Below are 24,475 nucleotides of genomic sequence, written 5' to 3' on the forward strand. Positions count from 1 at the left end.
GAGATACCAACACATGGCAGTAGCAGGTATTTCATTACTTTCCTTGATAACTTTAGTAGAAAAGCTTGGGTGTATTTTTTGAAATAGAAATTAGAAGCTTGTGATGCCTTTAAGTCATTTAAGGCATTTGTAGAGAAAAAAAGTGGCTCCGAAATTAAAACACTGAGGACAGACAGAGGCCAAAAATACCTTGCCTGTGCATATTTCTTTGACCACCATCGAATTCAGCATCAAATGACAACCAGATATACTCCTCAACAAAATGGAGTAGCAGAAAGGAAGAACAGAACAATTATGGATATAGTGAGGTGCATGCTGAAGGATAAACAAATGCCTAGAGAATTTTGGGCAGAAGCAGTTTCTATTGCAGTGTATATTTTGAACAGGTGTCCAACAAAGAGTGTATGTGATAAAACACTAGAAGAAGCTTGAAATGGAAGGAAGCCCTCAATTCGACATCTCAGAGTTTTTTGGTGTATAACTTATGCCCATGTACCAAATCAACTTAGAAAGAAGCTTGATGACAAAGGAGAGAAGTGCCTCTTCATTGGTTACAGCACCAACTCAAAGGCGTACAAGCTTTACAATCCAGTGACAAAAAAGGTAATCATCGGCAGAAACGTGACCTTTGATGAAGAAGGAATGTGGGATTGGTCTTCTAAAGCCCAAAAGTAGCTTGCAGGAATTCCAGAAAACTATGAAGAGGAGAATGGTGATGTAGATGCAACACCTGATGAGCCAAAAACATCAAGCATACCACTGAGGCAAAGGAAACTACCAGCCAGATTGGAGGATTATGTTGTGGAAAATGACAATGACTCATCTGATGAAGAAATTATCAATTTTGCCTTATTTACAAATTATGAGCCTGTAACATTTGAAGAAGCTTCAAATAAATTGGAAAAAAATCAATGGATGAAAAAATTCAAGCCATTAAGAAGAATAAAACATGGGAGCTGACAGACTTACCAGTAGACAAAAGGCCAATTGGAGTAAAGTGGGTATACAAAACTAAGTACAAACCCAGTGGAGAAATTGACCGCTTCAAAGCGAGATTAGTAGCAAAAGGGTACAAACAAAAGCCAGGTATTAATTATTTTGAGGTATTTGCTCCTGTAGGAAGATTAGATACAATTCGTATGCTTATCTCTCTATCAGCTCAAAATAATTGGAAAATTCATCAAATGGATGTTAAGTCTGCTTTTCTGAATGACACTTTGAAAGAAGAAGTATATGTTGAGCAGTCTGTAGGATATGAAGTTGAAGGAAAAGAAGAAAAAGTCTATAGATTGAAGAAGGCATTGTATGGCTTGAAGCAGGCACCCAGGGCGTGGTATAAGAAGATTGATTCTTACTTTGTGCATAATGGTTTTCAGAGATGCCTTTTCGAACATACTTTATATATCAAATCTGTTGACCTTGATAATATTCTTATTGTGTGCCTTTATGTTGATGATCTGATTTTTACTGGCAATAATCCAAAGATGATTGCAGAATTCAGGGAGGCCATGATTAAATGTTTTGAGATGACAGATTTGGGCCTAATGTCATATTTTCTTGGCATTGAGGTTGTTCAGCAGAATGATGGAATTTTCATTTCTCAAAAGAATTATGCTGCAGACATTTTGAAAAAAATTCAAGATGGAGAATGATAACCACATCGCAATGGTATCAAACAAACTAGATTTTCTTAAAAATTTTGCAATACAAGGAGTAAACCTAGGTCATCTCACAAGGACATAAGATACATTCTGTTTCTGGTTCCATCATGTGATTTTAGATTTAGCTTAGAGAAGGATTGTTTTGAATTAAATTGTAAACAACAGAAAAGAAAAGAACAAGGAATAATTATAGCGAAACGAAATATGAAATTCAACCAAATCAAGATCTCAATCACTACAACGCAATTCTCATTGTTACACGAATATAATTCCAACGAATTTTCAATCAACACTAATTCAATACGACATTAATAACCCAAAATCTAAATCTAGATTATGAATTTCATCAAAACAAGAACTGCAATCGCAAATCCAATGCTCTAACAAAATTCAGAACAATTGATTTATTGAATTAGGTGAATTCATTTATTTCAAATTTGAAATTCTCATTCTCTGTTTAGAATGTGATGAGTCCCACATCGGTTGGAGGGAGTGACTTATCAGTCTTTAAATAGTTGTGGCGTCCTTCCTTCTAGCATGAGGCATTTTCCTAGTGTGTCATATCTGGGAGAAACAAAACCGTGAGGGTTAACCCCCAAAGCGGACAATATCATGCTAACCGGTGGACTGGGTGTATGTTATCAATTGGTATCAGAGCTTGGGCCGGGTCCGATGGACCTTATCGACGTATCCGTGGCGGCTTAAGTGCCTTATCAGTGCGTCCGTGGCAGACTCTCTCGAAGAGAGAGGGGATGATGAGTCCCACATCGGTTGGGGGAGTGACTTATCAGTCTTTAAATAGTTGTGGCGTCCTTCCTTCTAGTATGAGGCATTTTCCTAGTGTGTCATATCTGGGAGAAACAAAACCGTGAGGGTTAACCCCCAAAGCGGACAATATCATGCTAACCGGTGGACTGGGTGTATGTTATCAATTGGTATTAGAGCCTGGGCCGGGTCCGGTGGACCTTATCGGTGTATCTGTGGCGGCTTAAGTGCCTTATCAGTGCCCGACACAAATTAAACGATCTTGAATTGGATTTCATACAATAAAAACAGAATTATTACGACACAAATAAGAATTGAAATAAGAAGAAAATTAATAAAAAGTAAAAATAGAATAGAGATGGAAAATGGCGCCACAATCACAAGATTGATAAGCCAAGGAACGATCGCCACAAGAGTTTTGGTCTCTTGATAAGATCAAAGAAAATTGGCTCACTCAAGAACCTAGAGTCACACGCTCTCACAAGAGTGTTCAATCTCAAATTATATTCAAAACTTATTAAAAGTGTGTTTACAAGAGCTTATATATGCCTAATGCTTGTAAACTAATACTAACGCAAACCCTAATGAGCTTCTTGTACCAACAAACCTAAATTCAAATAAACTAAATAAAATAACAAGATTTTATCCTAAATAAAAACTCAAAATAAGTAATGACTAATATTAAAATAAATAAACTAAACATAATAATTAAATCCTAATAAAACTCGTTAGAGTTCAAATCCTCTAAGCATATGTAATTGATTATCTTGGGCTTTTCTAACTCTAAATTGAGCTCCCTTTCAAATAAGACAGCAACAATCTTTTCTAAGTCTCCATTTATTCTTTTTGCCCTTACCCTTGTCATTGGTCCTTGAAGCTCTTCCAATGCCTTCAAGTCTTTGTCTTCAATGCGCCTTCCTTGATTCTCATCAATGATAATGAGTCCCACATCGGTTGAAGGGAGTGACTTATTAGTCTTTAATAGTTGTGGCGTCCTTCCTTCTAGCATGAGGCCTTTTCCTAGTGTGTCATATCTGGGAGAAACAAAACCGTGAGGGTTAACCCCCAAAGCGGACAATATCATGCTAACCGGTGGACTGGGTGTATGTTATCAATTGGTATCAGAGCCTGGGCCGGAGCCGGTGGACCTTATCGGCGTATCTGTGGCGGCTTAAGTGCCTTATCAGTGCGTCCGTGGCAGACTCTCTCGAAGAGGGAGGGGATGATGAGTCCCACATCGGTTGGAGGGAGTGACTTATCAGTCTTTAATAGTTGTGGCGTCCTTCCTTCTAGCATGAGGCCTTTTCCTAGTGTGTCATATCTAGGAGAAACAAAACCGTGAAGGTTAACCCCCAAAGCGGACAATATCATGCTAACCGGTGGATTGGGTGTATGTTATCAGAATGCAAACGAAAAATCAATATCATGAAAAACGTAATTATCCTAATCAGAAAAGAGGAGGAAAAGCGCAAATTCGATAGAACCTAACCCGAAACTCAAACGCAATGTTGTTCTTGAAATCTTGAACCGATTGATGGATTAGCCTTGCTTCATGATCATGTTTGCTTCAGCCAAAACCAGAAAATATGAAAAGATGGAAGGTAGAGAGACAAAAATAAAGGAAAGAATTTAAAATAAAGACTTGTAATTCTAAAAAAATTGCGGGAAAATAAAAAACAAAGATTCGTACATAGAGTCATAACCTCTATTTAAAGATAAAATAATTGGGCTTAATTAAGGCCCAACTCCCTAATGAGTTTCCTAAACACCTAACTAAGTAAAAGACATAATAGTTGGGCTTAATTAAGACCCAACTCCCTAACTAAGTAAAATCAACAATACAATCAAATTCTGAAAATTTTAGTGCAGGACCGCAACATTGTGATGCAATTTTGGACTTGAAGATGCTTGAACTGGGCTTTTCTCCCAACAGAGAAGATGTAGATCTCTGTCTTATCTTTCCAAGGACACCAATTTTGTCCAATTTCGAGTAGTGTAACTCCAGATATGGTCTTTGCAAGAAACTGTGTCAAAATAAGAAATTATGGCAGGAATTAAGAAAGATTTATATTTAAATCCTAAATTACTTACTAATACAAATCTAAACTAACACATCAAAATAATGCACTAATGAAGCACAATTAAACCAAAAACATGGAGAGAAAGATGTACTAAAATATGACTATCAGAGAACTCAAAGTCAATCTCAACACCTACTGAAGAGAAATTGAAGTTGAAAAAGGATAGTGATGAAAGAAGAATTGATTCAACATACTACGAGAGCTTAATTGGAAGTCTCAAATATCTGACTGCTGCTAGACCAGATATTGTGTTTGGAGTAGAATTGCTTAGCAGATTCATGGAGGAGCCACGTGCATGTCATTTATAGAGAGTAAAGAGAATCCTTAGATATATCAAAGGTACTTTGACTGAAGGAATTTTTTATGCTAATAATTCTAATGTAAAGCTGGTTGGATACACAGATAGTGATTGGGCAGGAGATGTTGAAACAAGAAAAAGCACGTTAGGGTATACATTTCATCTAGGAATAGGAGCAGTTTCGTAGTCCTCAAAGAAACAACCTATTGTTTCCTTTTCAACAGCTGAAACAAAATACATGGCAGCAGCTAGTTGTGCAACCCAGACAGTGTGGTTAAGAAGAATGCTTGAAATGATGCATCAGAAGCAAAATACTCCTACAGTGATATTTTGTGACAACAAGTCAGTAATTGCGTTGTGTAAAAATCTAGTATTTCATGGACGATACAAGCACATAGACATTCGATTTTACAAAATTTGAGAATTGATAGTTGAGAAAGAAGTGGTGATTGAGTATTGTTTTACTGAAGATCAAATTACAGATATTTTTACGAAGCCGTTGAAGGTTGAGTTATTTTATAAATTAAAGAAAATGCTTGGAATGATATCAACTTGATTTAAGGGAGGCAATGTCAGAAAATTTTAAATCAAGCTGTAAAATTGTGGGTGGCTACTAGCCGCACTAAATTGATCAAAATTTCTTACACCTGCAATGTTGCATATTAAGAAAAAAATTGGAGGTTAAAGTTGAATTGTGGGCACCACCTATTATTATCTGCAACAAATTAATTGGTGGTCAAAAGAAAAGGCTATCTATGGCACCAATCAAGGCCAATAACTTTGCAGGAAGATATCTTAGCAATTAAGAATAGAAATGTTATTTTATTTAAAAAAATTTGCCTATAAAAAGCCAAGTATTGTATGTTGTAGTAAGTGTGTGAGTTGATGAATATAGTCAGTAAAAAAAAACTCTTCCTCCATGATTTATCTTCTATTAAGTGTGTTAAAATTATAAATGTCCAGTACTCTTGCAACGTTTGAATACAGAAACACCGTAGATAACATTTATTACAACGTTTAAACGTAGAAGCGTTATAAAAAATAACATTTATCATAGCGTTTAAACACAAACGCTGTAAAACATAAAATTTATTATACTTATCATTTGCTCAACTGAAACATTGTAATAAATCTTATAATTTTTTTAAAGCATTTAAAATTATCAAACGCTGTAAATACTATTATTTATTATAACGCTTCACAAAGAAAGCGTTTTAACGTGAAATATTTCAATATTTTGATGGCATTTATTTGCATAAATGCTTTAATATTACTGTTGTTAAATCTCATTTTTATGAGCACGATACAAATAAAAAAAAAAAACCCTGAAATCTCGCCTATATTGGTACTCTACTGTTCAATTAATCTTATCTTAGAAACATATATAGGTCGAACTCTGTCTTGAGCACGTCGATACTGAACCTGTCTTTAGCAGATGGAATTACGTACTTATTTTATATTTTGGTTACATTTTGCTTGGTCAAAAGGACGAATGCGTCGATGAATATCAAGGTAAGGAATCAGAGTACCCCTGTGGAAGCTAATGCTGCATCCAGACCATTTACGGTTTCACAATGGTCTAGGGTTAAAATATTGGTTAATTTCTTATGAAACAAGGAAGTAAATTACGATATTTCACGTTTAGTTTTAAATTAAATAGAATTAATTTTAAATTATATATATTAATCTAAATTATACATTTTTATGAAAATATATATTTATTAAAAATATAAAAATAATTTCCTTACTTTATATTAAATAACCCCTACCCTAATATTCAAATGAGATTGAGGTATTTTCTCTTGGTGTGATGCCAATAAAGCGAGGAGGTAACACCTCGGAATGGTGTCACCTTGAAATGATGTTTTGTTGTGGGCTTTACCAACACCTTATGCAATCTGAGGGTTTTCTTGCATAATCAATGTTTTGCCAAGTGCAAATGATAGCCGTCGTCGTGAAGGTGTGGAATTTATATGGGAACGTGAGTGCATACTTTTACGTGTTTACACACTATTAATACAAGAATTTTCACACTTATTTACTATTCTTGACAGCAAAATTACCGGAAAAAAGTTGATTGATTGTGAACTTAATTCTTCCCTGAAATAAAGCTAGTGCATATAATTTCTTTTTTTTATGGAATCTAGTGCAGATAACTTGACCTTGATTATTTCTGTGCTGAAACATTAATGCTGAACTTATTATAATCTGCATGATAAGGAATTCAGCCTAATTAATATTTTTAGGATTAGTATGCAAATATATTAATTATTTCATTTTCAACGGCTAGGTAAAAGAGTTCACTTTAATGATTGAGACCTACTCTGATCAATTTATATTTTTAAATTATTTATAAAAAATTATTTTATCTGTCAAATGTAGTTTTTAACATCACACTAAGGATGATATGATATATTCACGGAGAAAAGGAAGGAATACTGAAAGGACATGGAATTGAGATTTGAGGGTCCTCCTTTCAGTTGGTGGCATCCAAACCAAAACTATCAAATTTATTAAAAATTAAAAAGGAATTAAATCAAGAATTTCTTGGCTTTTGTGCTTATGATTGTGTTGCTAAGTTCGTTGAACGATATTTGGAGTCCTAGCACTAGGACGGCACATCTTTAATGTTAATAATGTCAGTCTTAGCTCGATCAAAAATCATATGAAAGTGCGATTAATGTACTGATTAAAAAAAACCTAATGTTTATTAAAATATACAATAATGTATTTGTATTATGGATTTTAATATATTTTTACGATACCCATGTTAAGTATGGAGTGTGTATTATTCGTGCAATGAATGATATTATTTTATTTTTAAAAATTAGTATGATTTCTATGAAAGACAATACTTCTAAGCTGATTTTACAAAAATTACTCCTAATAGATAAATAGTTTTATTTTTGTATTATTTTAATAAAAACTTTTTTCTTTTTCAAAAAGTCTTTGTTTCCAGTCGGGCAGTTTTCCCGCAGGTAGTCGGAACTTCCATTTGAAGAAACAACGTTTCTACTTAATTAAATCAAAATGATGTCAAACCTATATATTCATTTAGTTTCAATTAATTCTTATGAAATACTCTGCTAGTTATCAGAAGTTATGCTTCTTCATTTATCAAAGAAAATCATTACGCAATGTGTTAGGAGAATATCTATTGATCTGGAACTACATACATAAGGTGTGATGTGTCCTCAATAATAAAGAGCTAAAAAATTGTAGTGCATTCATTAAAGACTCAGAAATAACAAGATAAGGTCGCATTCCACTGCACAGTGACCACAACATGGACAGACCAGCAAATGAAGTGCAGATCGGACAACTATAATTGACTGCAGGCTTTAAAACACACATACCCTGTTTTTTTCACTTCACCTTTATTCCATCATGAATATATCATAATGTCAATGGACTAGCGATACAATTAGGTTACCAAATGAGTAAAGGTCCTAGTTGTCGTGTAATTTAAGGTTTCATTTGTAGTTATTAAAGGAGGCTTCCCTTCAAGGAGTTAGTTTAATATTGGAAATTTTCTTTACGAAGAGGGTAATTAGTCCTAACTGTTGGGATCAAGGGAGAGAATATATGCAAAGTGAAATAGGAGAGTCATATTCTAAAGTTTCCCATAGGAGATATGATGCATGGAGAAGAGACAGTGGAGCAGCATATCTTGCTAAATGGCTAAAGTGCCACTGATCCCAAAATAGATTCGCTTCTATTTTCTTTGAAATCTTCTATAGAGAACAAAGTGACCTGTTTAAATTCGAGTATTCACCACATGGCACAAGTTTTTAACATCTTTCTGATTATAACGTAAATATATGTTGGTTGAAGTGTACTAGCCTAAGTGATACAATATTGAAAGCAAAAAGTCGTGAAGTTTCTACCATAACCCCACTTGTGTGTCAGGTACAACCAACTTGACGGCCAAATTAGCTCCCCCCATAGCTGTAGGCATTAATGAAGAGAAGTTCTTGATCTATAAGGATTTTTACTTCACAATTCTCAAATGATTTAAGCCTCATTCAATTGGATGCTAGTACTGGACCAGAAATTAAAAATTAAAGAGAAAAATAATTGATCATTTTAATAAATTCCCAACCAACATCAACCCCAGTGCACAACCTCCTCGGTCAACAAACAATTTCAAGCTAGAAAGATAAGCTAGAGAATAGACAAAGCCAAAAGAAAAAGAAGTAAGCAAAAGAAAAGTTAAAGTATTCACATCAGAGCTCCAATTTTCCTTGTTTTTGCCTTGCTTTCCATCTAAGCCTTCGGCCCCTTTCCCCTGCTTTTCTTTTGTCTTCAAATTAACTTGCGTTCTCCCAAGTCTCTCTCTCTCTCTCTTTCTTCTTCCTCTTGCACAGATAATGTGTTAACACCATTCCCCTTTATTTTTCATTATTTTCACATTAAATTTTTTCACCCATGAATTTTCCTACCAAAAGTCTCCTACATGCTTGCTTACCGCGGAAGATTTTTTCTTTTTTATAAATTTTATGGTCTATTCTCTATTTGTATTAGTAGCTTGTTTCTCTGGTGTCAAAGTGAAAAATAATTAACTTGCAGGGAAGGCAGAAAACGATGATTTTATAGTGTGTTGTTGATGGCTGCTATTGGCAATCCAAGAACTTGGATTCCTTATATGAACAGCAAAGACTGTTCTCAGGGATTTTGTAGCTTGTACTGTCCACAATGGTGTTACATAGTGTATCCTCCTCCTCCACCCTTTGAATACCCTGATGATGATTCAAGCCCAAATTTCTCACCTCTTGTTATTGCAATCATTGGGATCTTGGCCACTGCTTTTCTTCTAGTGAGTTACTACACTCTAATATCCAAGTACTGTGGCGCCAGAGAATCGACACGCAGAGACTCAAATGATGACATACAAAACAACAACCAGAACCCCTCACTCCATGAACCCTGGCATGTTTCAACAACGGGCCTAGACGAGGCCCAAATCGAGTCCATTGCGGTTTTCAAGTACAATAAAGGAGGTGGTTTTGGTGGAGTCACGGATTGTTCAATTTGTCTAAGTGGGTTTCAAGAAAATGAAAGCGTTAGGCTCTTGCCAAAATGTAGGCACGCTTTTCATCTTCCTTGCATTGACACGTGGCTCAAGTCTCACTCTAGTTGCCCTTTGTGTCGCGCCAGCATATTCAATTTGAATGCTTTGGTTGCAGCGTTAGAGGTTGAGGTACCGGCGAGGAATGAGGGTGAAAACTTGGGTGTTGGAAGGGGCAATGAGTCTGTGGTGGAGGAAGAAGAGAGCGTGCATCGTGATAGAGCTTATCCAAAGCCTGCATTGCGTGCATTTAGTGATTTGAGTGGGTTACAAGGGAGGCACAGAGTGATTGAGATTAGAGATGAAGAGGTGAGTGAGTCCATTGGAAGGTCAGTGTCTTTGGACCATTCGCTTCAAAGTGCTGTTTCTGTTGCTCATGTGTTGCATATGAATGCAGAGGAATATTCCCATGTGGAAGGGTGCTCTGATACTCATGTTGGTCCTTCCAAGAGATCTCGAGGAGAGAGTAGCTACAAAAACAGAGTATTGCATTGTGTGCTGAGTCCAATTGCAATGAAGAGGTCGTTTTCCAGTGGAAGATTATCTTTTAGCAAAAATGGCAGAGCGAGGCAGGGACTCTGAATATTCAGATAATCAATTTCACAAGTTTTATGTGAGGATCTTGTATATACCGTTAATTTGCTATTGTAGATTAATGGTTGTGTGTATCTTTTGTGGTTGTAATTTGGATCCTTGATTTAACAACTTAACGCTTTTCTGTGAGGATTAAATGTCCTGTCCCCCTTTTTCTTAATACGAAGATTTCTTTACACAAGATTTTATATAAAAATAAATAATTTTTTTCTTAAATTTTAATAAAGTTAATTAAAAGAACTTAATAATAATAATAATAATAACATAACTTGTTTTAAAAGTATACCCAAAATAATTCTTAGTCTAACATGTATATATATATAATAACTTTTCATTTACAATTATATAACATAAAAAGTTAAATATATTAATAATATTAAATATTAAATTTTTAAAAATAATTTCATTGTTTATTATTTTCTTATTATGTGTTCTACGAGATACATTAAAAAATCAATTTATAAAATAAGAATGTAATATGAGATAAACAGTGCGATAAAAAAAATAAAAATGAAAAGTAACGTTAATCTTTACCGACTAAATTTAAATATACAAAGTAGTAAATATTTATAAAAAATAAAACATTTACTTCATAGAACAAATTTGTATGTAATAGAAAGAAAAGAGAGAGCGATATGATTATTTTTAGAACAAATTTATTTTAACCTTTTTTTTACAAAATTAGAAAAAAATAGAAAGAAAAGGAGAGATAGAGATGATTAAATAGTTGACGTGATGAAAAAAGATATTATTATAAAGTTTTGTTAAATAAATAATATAACCCTGATTTTATGAAATGAATATAATATCTCTAAATCCATTAACTCATCACAGTGATAATCGGGATACATTACACTATTCTCCTCGTAGTAGCCAGTAGGAATGTTTCAATTATAATGAATTACCCTCTAATTTTCAAAAATTCAATTTTCTTATATTTGTAAATAAAATGTATTACACCTTAAGCCATTTTGATATAAATAAATCTGTTAACAGTAATAGAAAACTATGAGTGATCATACTGAAAGTTTATTTCCAATTACCAACAACTAATTTTAAATAACCTTATTACTAATTTAAGTTACTTAGAAGATGAAATAAAATTTTAAATATATTTATAATAGATTTTGAAAATTTAGATTAAAATTTCTTCTTCTTCTTTTTTGGTTAAATTCTAAAAATTGAAGGCGATACAGGAAAAGTTTTTCTGAACATTCATCTTTATTGAAATAAATTTAAATAATAATATAAACTTATATATAAAGAAAGGATATTTTACTTTTAAAAATTTTCAAATAAAAATGTGAGTAATTTCTTCATATCTCAATGATTCAAGATTTATTTGTTTCAAAATTAAATAAAATTAATTTATATATATATATATATTAAATATAATTAAAATAATTTTTTAACATATATAATGTTCTTGATGAGAAAAATGTAGATAATAATTTTTTATTGAAAAAGTATATATTCTATTAATGTTATTATTTTTAATAAAAAAAACTATGTGAATAACGTTCTCTTATATTAGAAAAATCATACGTAAAATATATGCTTAAATTTCTACAAATTGTATATTGAAATGAGTGTGAAAATTAAGAAAGAAAAATTTAATAGGCATTGATTCATGCAACGCATTATAGAACCCTTTTAAAATCAATTTATAAGCAGGTTTTCTGGTTTGGCTTCATAACCAATTTTGAAGCTAAAATTTTCAAATTTTGGTTTTGAAACTGGTTTTGAACCTAAAATGATTTATTACTTTCAAATTTATTTCTTTACTCAAAAAATCAATTTTTAATTCTCAAAACTAATTTTCACAATATATTAGTAAATTTTTGTTTTCATATTATGAATGTAGGCTCTGACACTTGAGTCACACTCCAACGTGACACGCTACAACGTGGATACACGAATCTGTGATGTTTAGGTTGGGCTTGTGTACTGACCTTGACAGTCTATTATTAATACAAAACCTATAAAAACGTGTTAGTAAGGGACAGTAGGGTGATCCAAAATATTTAACAAGAAAAAGGCTAGAACTTAAAGCATGGGAGCAACGCGATTAAAGCTTCAAGAACTTGAAAGATTTATGAAGGCCAAGTGTTTGATATTATGTAAATGTAAATGAATTTATATCTTGTTTTCATTTGATAGTAAGCATTGTATTTGGATTTATTTATCTTAAATTTCTTTATCATCAATTAAGGATTAGAGGAGACTTTTACAAATTAAAAAAAAAAAAAAGAGTCAAGCCTATGAATGCACTGCTGTGAGTTAAATGATACCTAGAGATAGAAAAACATGATTTATGTGGTATTCAAGGGTTTAAGAATTATTTGAATGTAACACCCTAATTTTTATTTTTATTTTTTTGTTTTCAAAATGGAAGTTTTTTCAAAAAGTATCAGCAAAAGAGTAATAATTTTTGCCTGGTTTTCTCGCTCAAATGAGAATTCGCGAGTTTTGAAGGTATTTAAGTAATGTCTATTCCAAAACTTGCATGGTAAGTCAATGAACTACTTACCACACTTCATCTTATATCTCTTTTCCTTTACCCAAAGAAATCCCTCTCAAGCTCCAAATTTCTTCTGAATCTAAGACCAAATTTTCTTTCCTCCAATCCCAAGTAAATTTCTTAGAGCTCAATCCTTCAATCTCATTCTATATTTCTCTATTTTCTCCTCTCTCAAAGTACTCCACATTGTAATATATAAGAAGAACTTGGTATTTGAACAATCAGAATACGTGTAAATAGTTACAGAAATATATTGGGAGTATGAAAAATGAAGTCAATTGGGAATCTTGGAGAAATGAGGGTGGTGAATGTTATCCATAATTAGTGCACATTTCTTAATGAGAATGGAAACATCGCAGGCTTCACACTCATTTTCTGATGCATACTCCTAACTATACTTCTGCTAAAAAGGGACAAGTTAGCACACGCTGTATCCGTATTGATGTAACTAACCAATGATTAATTGAGATAAAATGCAAAAGAATGATAAGAATGTAGAAAGAATGTGATCAGAGTATATAAAAAATATTGTATGTACATGATTGATATGGTTGATATGCTTACTATATAAGTTAATTTTTTTTCTTCCATAAAGTGTTTTAAGCAAACAAATAACGATGACAATGAATATTAAGTATGTCTTTTCATTGGAGATGCTTTGCCCCATAGACAAACTACGATCTTAGTTAACATAAGGAGTCTATATCCAAAATCATTTAATCATTTGTATTTGTTCAAGTTAAGTGTCTAGGCATCCTAAACTTTCCTGCGAATAGAATTCAACAACTTCAAAAGGAATGGTGTATATATATGTACTATAGATATTTGTAGGACATATTAAGTACAATAGATTCTTAGTGATTTTTTCAAAAGAAAGTGAAATATATATTCTTAAGGAAAAAATGCATAAATTTTTTTCATTATTCATTGTGGTTCAATATAATTGTATTTGGACCTTTTTTGTATTATTCTGTTATGGTGTTATTTTAGGATATTCAATTGTACCCAATTTGATCTAATAATTGATTGACATATGTAATGTCAATTGATAAGATCATATTTTGATATATTTTATGACTTATATTTATATACTTAAAACCCTATTTTGTATATATTTACACTAATTATGCTATTAATTATTACAGTTTAGCTGGAAGTTATTATCATTATAGTATAGAGATATTCTAGATAAAAGTTAGATAATTTTAGTCCTTGGTCATGCTATGTGAATCAGTTTGAATTTAAAATTTAAAATTTAAACTTAGATAAAGATTTAGATATAAGGATTTAGAGTGGTTTTCAGTTGAGATTCTGAAGTTAAGATTCTGATTGTGGATAAACCAATTAAAAAAGATAGAGCTCAACAGACCAGAAACTCAAGACACAGCCTATATATAGAAGCCTTATGCTTTACACTTGGGACACTTTTTTCTACTTCATTCGACACACTGTCTTTCCTTTCTTAGTTCTGTACACTTTATCGTTGAGAGTTATTGGAGATCATTGGCAAAGACGATGAACCCTTTGAAGTTAGAGCGAGTGATTGAGCACCCCCTTGAAGAACAAGAACTCTTTTTATTTTTTTCTCTTTTAGGTTTCTCTTGTTTGAAATATCCTTTGTGTTTTATGGATTGATTCATTATGTTTTTCGTTGTGTATTTCATTATGAGTAACTAAATTCATAGTTAGGGTTACGAGGGATCCTATTGCATACTTTGTGTATTTTTACTTTTGATATCAGTATTGGTTTTCCTTTATTGTTTGGCTTTTATCCTATTGAATCATATTGTGCATGTTAAGAATTGATCACCTTTAGCATCCCATAATTAGTTGCATCGTAGGCGATCATACCATGTGTAATTAATGGAACTATAAGATAAAACGAGACAAAGGGTTAGGTTAATCACACTTAATTCCTCTATTTCAACCGTTATTTAATTAACAAACTTATTGGATCTTTATGCTTTCTCTACCAATTGCTTTGCATTATTATTGGGGTGATTGCTCAACGAAAAAAATATTTACATTGCATGATCATTGATTGTTAATAGAACTAGTATGAGTGGTTGGCAAATATTCAGATGCCAATACTAGGGTTAAAACAATTAGAACATAAAGAAGTGTAATAGGTGAAATTATAAGCCTTAGGCTCATCTCATTCGATTTCTCTCATATGTTGCATTATTATTCTTTTTAATTAATCATTAACATTAAGTCTTATTTTTAATCCATCACACCCCCTTTGCGTTTAAACAATTGAATCAATGTATTTTTTGTACTTGAAAATAATCTCTGTAGGACGATAACTTAGGAACTCTTTTTTGAAAACAATTTTATTACTTTTCGACAGATACACTTGCCTACGAACATCAATTGCTTTAAAATTTTAGAATATCAAGTTGTATTTAGGATATTGAAATGTTTCCACTGTTTTTGAATAATATATGGTCTATCAAGTATGCTAAAATTTGTAATAATGTCAAATTTTAAAAAATTCTATCTAAAATTTTTAAAACTTTAGATAGCAGTTCACAAATAACTGCTCTTAGAAGTAGAGTTTGGAGAGCAATTGATGTGGAATTGCTCTCAGAAGTGTTTTTCAAAGAGTGATTCCACATGTAACCACTCTCAGAGATGGAGATTGGAGAGTAGTTTTCTCATATCTCCTTTCTGACGTAGTGTCACATTACATGTAATTTTCATGCCACTTATCCATATTTGATCTATGTCATTGAAGTACATGTGATTGTGGTGATCATTGTAGTTTAATTACATTGAGATATAATGAAAGCTGTAGTGGTTCCCTGTTCTTATATAAGATGGACTAGATTGTTCAAGGGTAGTCTAAAAGTAAATAATGTAAGTTGTGCACCTAAATTCTTTTTTATGTGTGTTTAGTGGGCAAGTGTATGCATCAAAAAGTAATATAGGGTTCTAAAATAAGTTCTCAAAATTATCATACCACAAGGATTAGTTTCAATTACTAAGAATTTTCTAATTCAATTGTTTGAGCCTAAAGGATGCAAAATCAAATAAAAATAATAATTCAATTATAAAATAATTATGAATGAAAACAAGTAACACAATACACGTCATGGTTGAACTTATAGAAGAGAAACTTAGGGCATATGAGTTTTCTATTTAATCTTTTATTTTATTTTTCTGTTTAACTATAAATCTAATTTCCTTGTAATTATCAACTATTCATACAAATATTATCAATACCTAATGGTCATGGAATATTAACATTCTTTTCTTTAAACTAACATCTACAATGATCATGCAAAATAATAATTTAAGAAAACATAAAGCATCTATGAACTTGTCAATTTAATAACGATTAAAAGAGAAAGATTGGTTTGATTCACCTAATCCTTTATCTCGTTTTATCCTATAGATCAATTAACCAATCAAGGTACAGTTGCTTGATGATATAATTAATTAAGGTTATAATGTTATAACATACAACTATGCATAATAGGATAAACATTAATCACAGAAAGAAATCAAATTTAAATTTAAACATTAAAATCCCATAAATTCAATAAATAAGAATTCTTATGACCCTGGCTATATGCTTAATTACTCATGCTAAAAAAAAGAATTGAAGCAATCATAAACAAAGTCATAATAAAAAAAAATAGTAAACTATAAAATGAGATGAGTTCCCAGTCTTCAAGTACAGTCGCTAAGGTTTCAAGTCCCATAAAAAATGTACCAAAAATCTCATGTAAGAGAAATGAAATGAAAGGTGTATCATAGATCGAAAGCTAGATGTACAACAGGATGATGAATTGCTACCCCAAGGTCTTTTTTAATAGAGTTTGAAAACCTTAAAAACCCTTCATAATTAAACTTATTACATATTGGCATGGCCGTACAAGGCCATCAGCATAGTTGTGCTTGTGGTCGAAATACTCATGTGCTTGCTTCTAAGGTTTGAACGTGCTAACTGTTGCAAAGCTTTAATTTCTAACCAATTTAGGTCTAAAAAGCTAAAAAATTCAACTATAGACTGCTTATACTAAACTACACAATATATATATATATATATATATATATATATAAATTAGTGTAAAACCTAAATAAAATACAAGTCATACATAAATATATATAAGCTATAAAATAGATTAAAATACAAACTTATCAATGTGGTATAAATGTCAAAATAAACATGTAGTCTAAATGGAAGATTATTAAAAAAAATTATATTTTTAATAATATAAGATGAACAACATATTTTTTATAATATTTATATGAGTTATTCATGTTTATATGTACTTAATATAAGTGATATAATTCCAGTAAGTTCTTTAAATTACTAATAAAAATAATGAGTTTAATAAGTGAAAATCAGATTCAAGCTGATTAAGGAACAATAGGAATCCTAATAGTCTAATAATGGTCTCAAGAGAAAACATTAAACTTCATCGGAAGATAAAGAAATCTAATTGAAGAAGATCATAATATTAAAGATTCTGAAAGATCGTTGACCAAAAGTTACCATTCTGCTACATTTATATTATAAAGCTCTATAGACGTAGATTTTCCTAAAATCCTCTTCTTTCGTCAGTAATCTAGCATAACGTAGCATTTGTTTTGTACGAAAATATATTAGAAATAAAAATTTGGCAACAATTCTGTGACAGGAGATCTACCACTACTCAATTCAAAAATCTAAACACATAAATACTTGATTTCACATGGTACAAGAATTATTAGCCAACAAGAAAGTAGAAATTAACATTTTCCATACTAAAGATCAAATTATAAATAATTTTACACCATTTTTCCGAATTAAGTTATTTTATAAGTTAAAAAACATATTTGGAATAAAATAAGTTTGATTAAAGGGAGACAATATCAGTAAAATATAAATCAAACAAAAGAAAATTATAGTTGCGGGTTCCTCATTATTAAATTAAGAGTTACTTGATTATAAAGTAATAAAACTCCAATGACTTTTAGGAAGGCTGCTGCAAATCAAGTGAACGTGAAATTGTAAATACTTAACTATATTATAGGCACCCTCAAATCTAGGCCACAATAGTCAATTTTAAATTGAACTCTTACGGTTATTTCTCACATAGGTATTATATTACATATTAAAACCAATAAAATGTTATTGGATGCACCGAATGATGTGCGTTCAGGTGAATGAAATATTGAGTGATTAGAAATTCTCTCTTCCTCTCTTTCACTGTGTGGGTGTACGAGAATTTAAGTGAAAATAATATATTTTTTTATAATTAATGTGTTATCAGTATCAATTTTGGTATTGATTAGATAATGATAGGTGAAAGGTACCGTAGACATTACTTTTCATATGCTAGTAAGTGGGTTTATTTAAGTCATCGTGTTATAAATCTCTGCGACTTATGGATTCAACGAGAGATGATATTTTATACTATTTTTATGATAAATTTCTACTACAATAATAATAACTTTATCCTATTATTTTTCTATTACAACAAAGAATTCACAATTTTTTTTATGTAAATAACATTCCTCATAATTTTAAGATTGCAGGAAACATAAAATATGAAAGTAATAATAAAAGATACTTAGAGTTAAATATGAAAAATATATAAAAATAATAAATGTAAGAAGTTAAGCATGATAGAGAGATTTTTAAATTTTGTCTAAAATCAAATCATTTGAAAATATTTTTATTTAACATAAAAATTATCTAATTAAAATTGTGTAGTATTTTAAAATTACTTTTTCTAAATTATATGAATTTTGGAATGCATTATCTAATCCTAAAGCTATTGATGGTGGTGGGACATGACAAATTTTATTATTTTTTTGTCTACGGAGCAAAATATTTGTTTTTCTTTTGATCAACAAGTTGGCGGGACGCTGTGTCAGTTGGATCCGCATAAGAAATAGTGTGTTAGGGCCCAATGGGTCCATAAGGTTCATACATATTTATAAAGCAAAATTTGTTGACAAAAAAAGAAAAACATATCAGCATCTTACTTATTTTAATATACAATACGTTTTATATAATTGGAATATATTTTTAAAAAACAATAAAGCAATATTTAATTTGCGAGGTATGTATTATATCACAAAGAGGCTGTTAAAAAATGTGTTTAAGAGAGTATTACGTTAGCATTTTTTAAAATAATAAGCGAATTGTTTGATTAGGATCTTTTAGGGGCACGCATGCATGCGTAGTTGAGTAGAGTGGCATGTACATAACATGCATATGAATAGAGCAAAGATGTAGATTTGTTTGGAATCATCCATACATACATGTCTGTTTCTCTGATCCTGCCTTACACTAGCGGACACATTGTCTTAATGAGGGGATATTGATCTTTCGATCACAGAGAAAGAAACAAAACTGCAAGCTGATGATAATCAAAACAAAACTAATTAAAATTGCATCGATCCCACATACCCTTCTTTAATTTGATCCAACCTTTCATTCAGAACTACCAAAACGTGTCACACAAACTCGCTCCCTCCCCTCTCAGGACTTGGAAAATGTATCCATTATCTTTGCGATTGAAAACCCATTATTGTAACTATGGACTTGATTCAAATAGCTAACTCAAGCTGCTGCTTTTTTTCTCGACATAAAACGCTAATGAGGAGAAGAAGCTCTCCCACGTGAACAATCAGAAATGATGCATGAATCATGAATAATCATGATGAAAATGTATTACTTGATGAAGAAAACTTTGGACTAATCAAAGGAAGATACATAGAAGGTCAACCATTTATCTATGGTGATATTTATGAGTGTTTCTAACGAAGGAAACCACCGACTGCAACCTCATATGAATCCAAAATTGTCGTCTTCAAAAATTGAGCCCTCTGGCCCCTCTTTCATTAAGCAAGGTCGATATTTGCTTCTATTATGATGCTGCAAAGTTGAGTTCACTTATCTTGCAAGTTCACTATCTCCATCCATAACCGAAAAAGAACAAAATGTATAAATGTAGGCACAGCGCTAACATGGGCCAGATTTTGTTTTCTTTTACCTCTTCCCGAATGTAAGATAGGGTCTTCTTTAGTGTCTCAACACACAAGTGCATTATCACCCAAGCAAGGGTTAATCCACGGCTATGCCTGTTTGTTTCAAAATAGAAGTATCCCTACTGGACAAAAATCCCCATTATGATACAACTTTTGGATTTTCCTATAATACTTTGAATCGTTCAATTAATAAAAAATTTAAAACCGATCAAATTGTCCAAAAACTGAAAGAAATTTTTTATATTCAATAGGATCATTTTTCTTATTTCTTAAAAAAAATCAAATCAAACTACATTTTATATTATTATACCTTTTTCTTAAAAAAGGTATAATAATATATTTTATATTTTTAAAAAATAGTTTGCCTTTTAAAATATATACTTTTTATAGAATTTTTTATTAATACTTCATAACTCATTATCCTCGTGAGGATAAAAATTTTACTTACGACAATAAAATATGATAATTTGGTATAAATTATTCTTATAGTTAGTAAAAGTAACCATATATAATTATTAAGGCCCGTTTGGTGAAGATAAGATAAAAATATAATAAAATAAAGAAATAGATAAAGATAAAATACAACAAGAGAAAGATAATTTTTTATTCTATTTTATGTTTGATATATATAAAGATAATAAAACAAATATTATTATATTATTCTTTTTAATATTTGAGATAAATAAAATATAATTGACTAAACTATAAACTATATTTGAATCACATAGGATAACTCGATATAACAAGTTATCATATTCTAAGTGATCAACGAACACTAAAACAAAATTTTTATCAGGTCATCTTATTTCGATCATCAAGGACTCTTAAAGATGTTTGAATTCTTTATTCTACACTGCAAAGAATAAGTAAAATAAATCCTTACCAAAAGTTACTTTTATATATTTATGAAAAACACAAGTTTAATTATAATTATAGTCCTTCTAATTTGAAATTTGTAAGATTTTAATCTTATAAATTTTTCTTAAATTAATTAAACTTTTCTATTATTAAAATCATGTAAATTTGGTTTATTTGTTGATTTTTTTAATTTAAATTCTTAATTTTATTTTTGAACCAATCTTTTAGAGTTTGTAGATACACACACTAATAAAATCGTGCTATTTGAAAATAGATAGTATATTAATGTCATATTTTAAGTAGCATTCTTAAAATTAAAATAAATAATTAAAAATTAAACCGTTGAATTCAATTTCTCTTTGTCTAACCACGTTGAAACTTTAATTGTAGTGTTAAAGTCAATTAATCTAAATCATTTTAACTTCTATTAATATAATATTTTAAATAAATTAGATATTTAAAATTTGTAAATAACTTATAAAACGAGTTTATTAACTTATTTTGGAAAGTTTGATTTTATAATTTCTCGAGATAATTTTTTAATTTGTTTTAGTAATTTTATGTGTCAATTTATCGCATAAGTTCTGATATAAAAAAAATTAGATTAAGTAGTTAATTAAAGTATGCATCTAAATCCACTTAATCAAATCATGTTGAATTAAATTTAGTAATATGATTTAAATTTTAATCAAAATTGTGATTTTTAAATATTTGAATCAAATAATATTTTATCTAGTACAACATATCAAACGAATTTGATTAATCACGTTATTGGTATTTTAATAATAAAAGAGATGTTTCCAAAACAAAGAAAAAATTATAATGTTATATCTTATAGGTTATGACTCTCATGGCAAGAGGGGCACTGACGAGGACACAAGCAGTGGAACTGCAAACAAGATAAACTGTATGAACAACTTTCCATTTGGTTTGAAGTCTAATCTGTCGAATGTTGTGGAAACCGTTCCCAAACAAGTTGTACTTGAAGCAACCAAAACACAATCTACTGCAACTATAGTTTATCATGATTAACACATTAGTTGGGCGCCAAACAAACAAAAACAAAAGCTCAATCCATCACCAAATATTCTTCCTCTCTTTCTAGGCGGCTAGGGGGTTGATTTGGTAATTTCACTAAAATCTCGTGCCCCCAGATGAAACAGATCAACAGCAAAGGGAAGCTTCTTCCTCAATTCTTCCAAGCAAATGATGAACTGCCGTTGAAATACCATCTACAGAACCAAGTTGGAATCCTTCTTCAACCTTAATAAAAAAGAAAATGCTCATATTTTAGCCAAACAATCTCTCTAAATTTTCATGAGTTATAAAAGGACATCATAGTTATAATTTCATAGATGAAAGATTAATTCTGCCACATGAATTTATTCTATAAAGTTAAGGCATGGTGGAAAATGGAACTGACACAGTAAAATGAATTTAAGCTTTTAAAAGTAATATAAATTTAATAAAAAAAATTAAAGTATTTATCAATACTTTTGTATTTCCAATGTTATTAATATTTTATTTTTTGATAAAAATTAACTAATCTTAGATACTTAAAAGTCAAGCTTTTAAGACTGAAAGATAACGAAATTGATAGTTAATTACAAACCTTGGCACTGATGGAATAGAACACCAAAGGGTCTATGGTGGTGACATTAAGATGTAAGATGGTGAGGTAGAGTGTTTGAAAACCAGATACCAACTTCGTTAGCTGGCCGGGACTTCTCCTTGTGAGGATTCGAAGATTTGCATGGGTCTCTATTAAAGTGACCTCGATATCAGCTATGGCAGCTTTGGTCTTGGATGTGTATTTGTTAGGAGCCTGGGACCATGTGTACTGAGGATACACAAAAAATTGTGCAAAAGGGGGTTGCATAAGTTTGGAAATGGCCGTATCTTCATTGGTTTGTGCCACTTCTTGCTGCAAAAGTTGCAGCTTTCTAGCTTCAAGTGATTGCAAGAGGTGCTCCAGCTCCTTCACAAACTCTATGGCACCACCCACTATAGAAGCCTGGTCACCCTATAAAACATATAAAATTTGCACATTGTAAAAGAAGTTGCATTGAAAACAAGTAACAGTGTTCATGTATGAAGCTTTTCAAGTGGCTGTAAAAGCATGCTTGATTTCGAAGTTGAAATTATGCCAATTGCTCCCCAAGAAGCAGATGACTTACACGCTTAGTATTGCTTCTTCTTCACCTTACAAAGGAAACCCAAGAAAGAGAGAAAAAATTCAATTACAAAGAACATTATCCTTTGGTTACTTTCCATAAAATGGTTTTAGGATTCCAGCTCAGATATGACGAAGTTTAGAATATTCTTGTATTACTTCAGCTTTGTCCTGCTTAGCATTATAGTTGAGCGAGAATCTCCTCTTCTCTGCTATTTGGGACCATAACATTAACATACCAGTGATTTTGTGAAAAATCCCAAGTACATTCTTTATGAGAAAGAGAGAGAAACAAACCCTTTGGACGTAAGACTCGGGCATGAGTGAACGAAGGACAGCAAGATGCTCATTCATCTGCTTTCTGCGGTTTCTTTCGACTGTGATGTGTGTGATTCTTTGTGTCTCAGCCTCTTCCTTGTTTTTGCATACCCTTGGCTTCCTTCTCCTCTTCTTCCTACCTTGCACCACCACATTCTGCTTCCTTCCAATGGTTTCTAGCTCGCTGTTTTGGCGCTTTCGGGTTCTCATTGCACAGTTATCAAATGCAGGTTCTTGTTCCTGATAGTTCACTAAATTTTCTAAGAAACTAGCCTCAGAAGAGTCGTGGCTGCTAAATGGAGTTGCAGAGATAGTGTCATAGATAATGAAGTTGGAAAACTCATTGGAAGAAAGAGTTTCTAAAGCCATTATAATCCTCAACTTTGTGAGAACTAAATCACCACAGGAGTCTCTTATGAGTTTCTCACAAGAGCATGACAACCATTTATAGCAAATTCCACTAACTTAGTTGATGCAGCTTGAGTTACAGAGGAAGAGGAAGCTGAAAGTTTAATATTGGAAAAAGGGTAATTTAGATTAGAGGATACGCAGCACGTGAGAAGGGCAGAAAAAGGTGTTGTGCTTTTCAGGAATCAGAAAGGTGTAGTAAAAGGAAACAGGCTCCTCACACATCCATGCTTTGGTTCCCTTCCCAATTTCATAGATGCTGTCAAAGACTGGCACAGCTTATGCCAATGAAAGAGTAGGGTGGGGGACCCAAATCTATATAGAAATATGCATACAAACAACACAACAAGCTGTGTAATAGCTACTCATCACATTCAAATCTGTGTTGGGGTTTGCAGGAAATGAATGGCTCACGCACCCGAGATTCCCATATAAATAATTTAGACAAAGACTATTGCATGTATTTGACAATCCTTCGATACAACATTCTACATGTCAAAGCCATATCAACATTTTGCTGTAGTTGACAATCTTACGGTAGAGATTAGACCATGTAGATTACTCCAGGGTACATGTATATACCCAATAAACTTTATCCATACCATGTTTTGGGCTCATAAAATTGTAGGAGTTAATTAAAAATTAATCATTATAATCTACAAAATCTACGACAATAACATCATTTTGACGTCTTTTGTTAATTGACTTGATGAAAATCGTACATTTGGTAATGACTTTAT

At 31.5% G+C, this 24,475-nt stretch overlaps 2 protein-coding genes across 2 annotated transcripts; one reads left to right on the forward strand and one right to left on the reverse strand.

The window, feature by feature from the left end:
• Positions 1 to 9,411: 9,411 nt before the first annotated feature.
• On the forward strand, positions 9,412 to 10,455 carry LOC113859542 (E3 ubiquitin-protein ligase Os04g0590900-like). The gene has a single exon (XM_027492287.1). It carries the CDS (start codon positions 9,412 to 9,414, stop codon positions 10,453 to 10,455), a length of 1,044 nt encoding a protein of 347 aa, XP_027348088.1.
• An 11,339-nt stretch (positions 10,456 to 21,794) lies between these two features.
• LOC113858962 (transcription factor bHLH71-like) lies at positions 21,795 to 23,742 on the reverse strand. Its single transcript, XM_027491775.1, has 3 exons — positions 23,307 to 23,742; positions 22,449 to 22,859; positions 21,795 to 22,099 (listed from the first exon to the last, which is right to left on the reverse strand). Exons 1-3 carry the CDS (start codon positions 23,694 to 23,696, stop codon positions 22,001 to 22,003), a joined length of 900 nt encoding a protein of 299 aa, XP_027347576.1. The 5' UTR covers positions 23,697 to 23,742; the 3' UTR covers positions 21,795 to 22,000.
• Between the last annotated feature and the right edge of the window lie 733 nt (positions 23,743 to 24,475).

This window comes from Abrus precatorius, unplaced genomic scaffold, assembly GCF_003935025.1.
Source record: "Abrus precatorius isolate BTA unplaced genomic scaffold, Abrus_2018 Scaffold2, whole genome shotgun sequence".
Lineage (NCBI taxonomy): Eukaryota > Viridiplantae > Streptophyta > Magnoliopsida > Fabales > Fabaceae > Abrus > Abrus precatorius.

What these genes read in the sequence shown, in the direction of transcription:
- LOC113859542 (XM_027492287.1), top strand. Translation starts at nt 9,412, where the DNA reads ATGGCTGCTATTGGCAATCCAAGAACTTGGATTCCTTATATGAACAGC.
- LOC113858962 (XM_027491775.1), bottom strand. Translation starts at nt 23,696, where the DNA reads ATGGCTTTAGAAACTCTTTCTTCCAATGAGTTTTCCAACTTCATTATC. An exon ending in CCGAGTCTTACGTCCAAAGG is followed by an intron (nt 22,860 to 23,306) that starts GTTTGTTTCTCT and finishes TATGTTTTATAG; the next exon opens with GGTGACCAGGCTTCTATAGT. An exon ending in TCTATTCCATCAGTGCCAAG is followed by an intron (nt 22,100 to 22,448) that starts GTTTGTAATTAA and finishes TTTTTTATTAAG; the next exon opens with GTTGAAGAAGGATTCCAACT.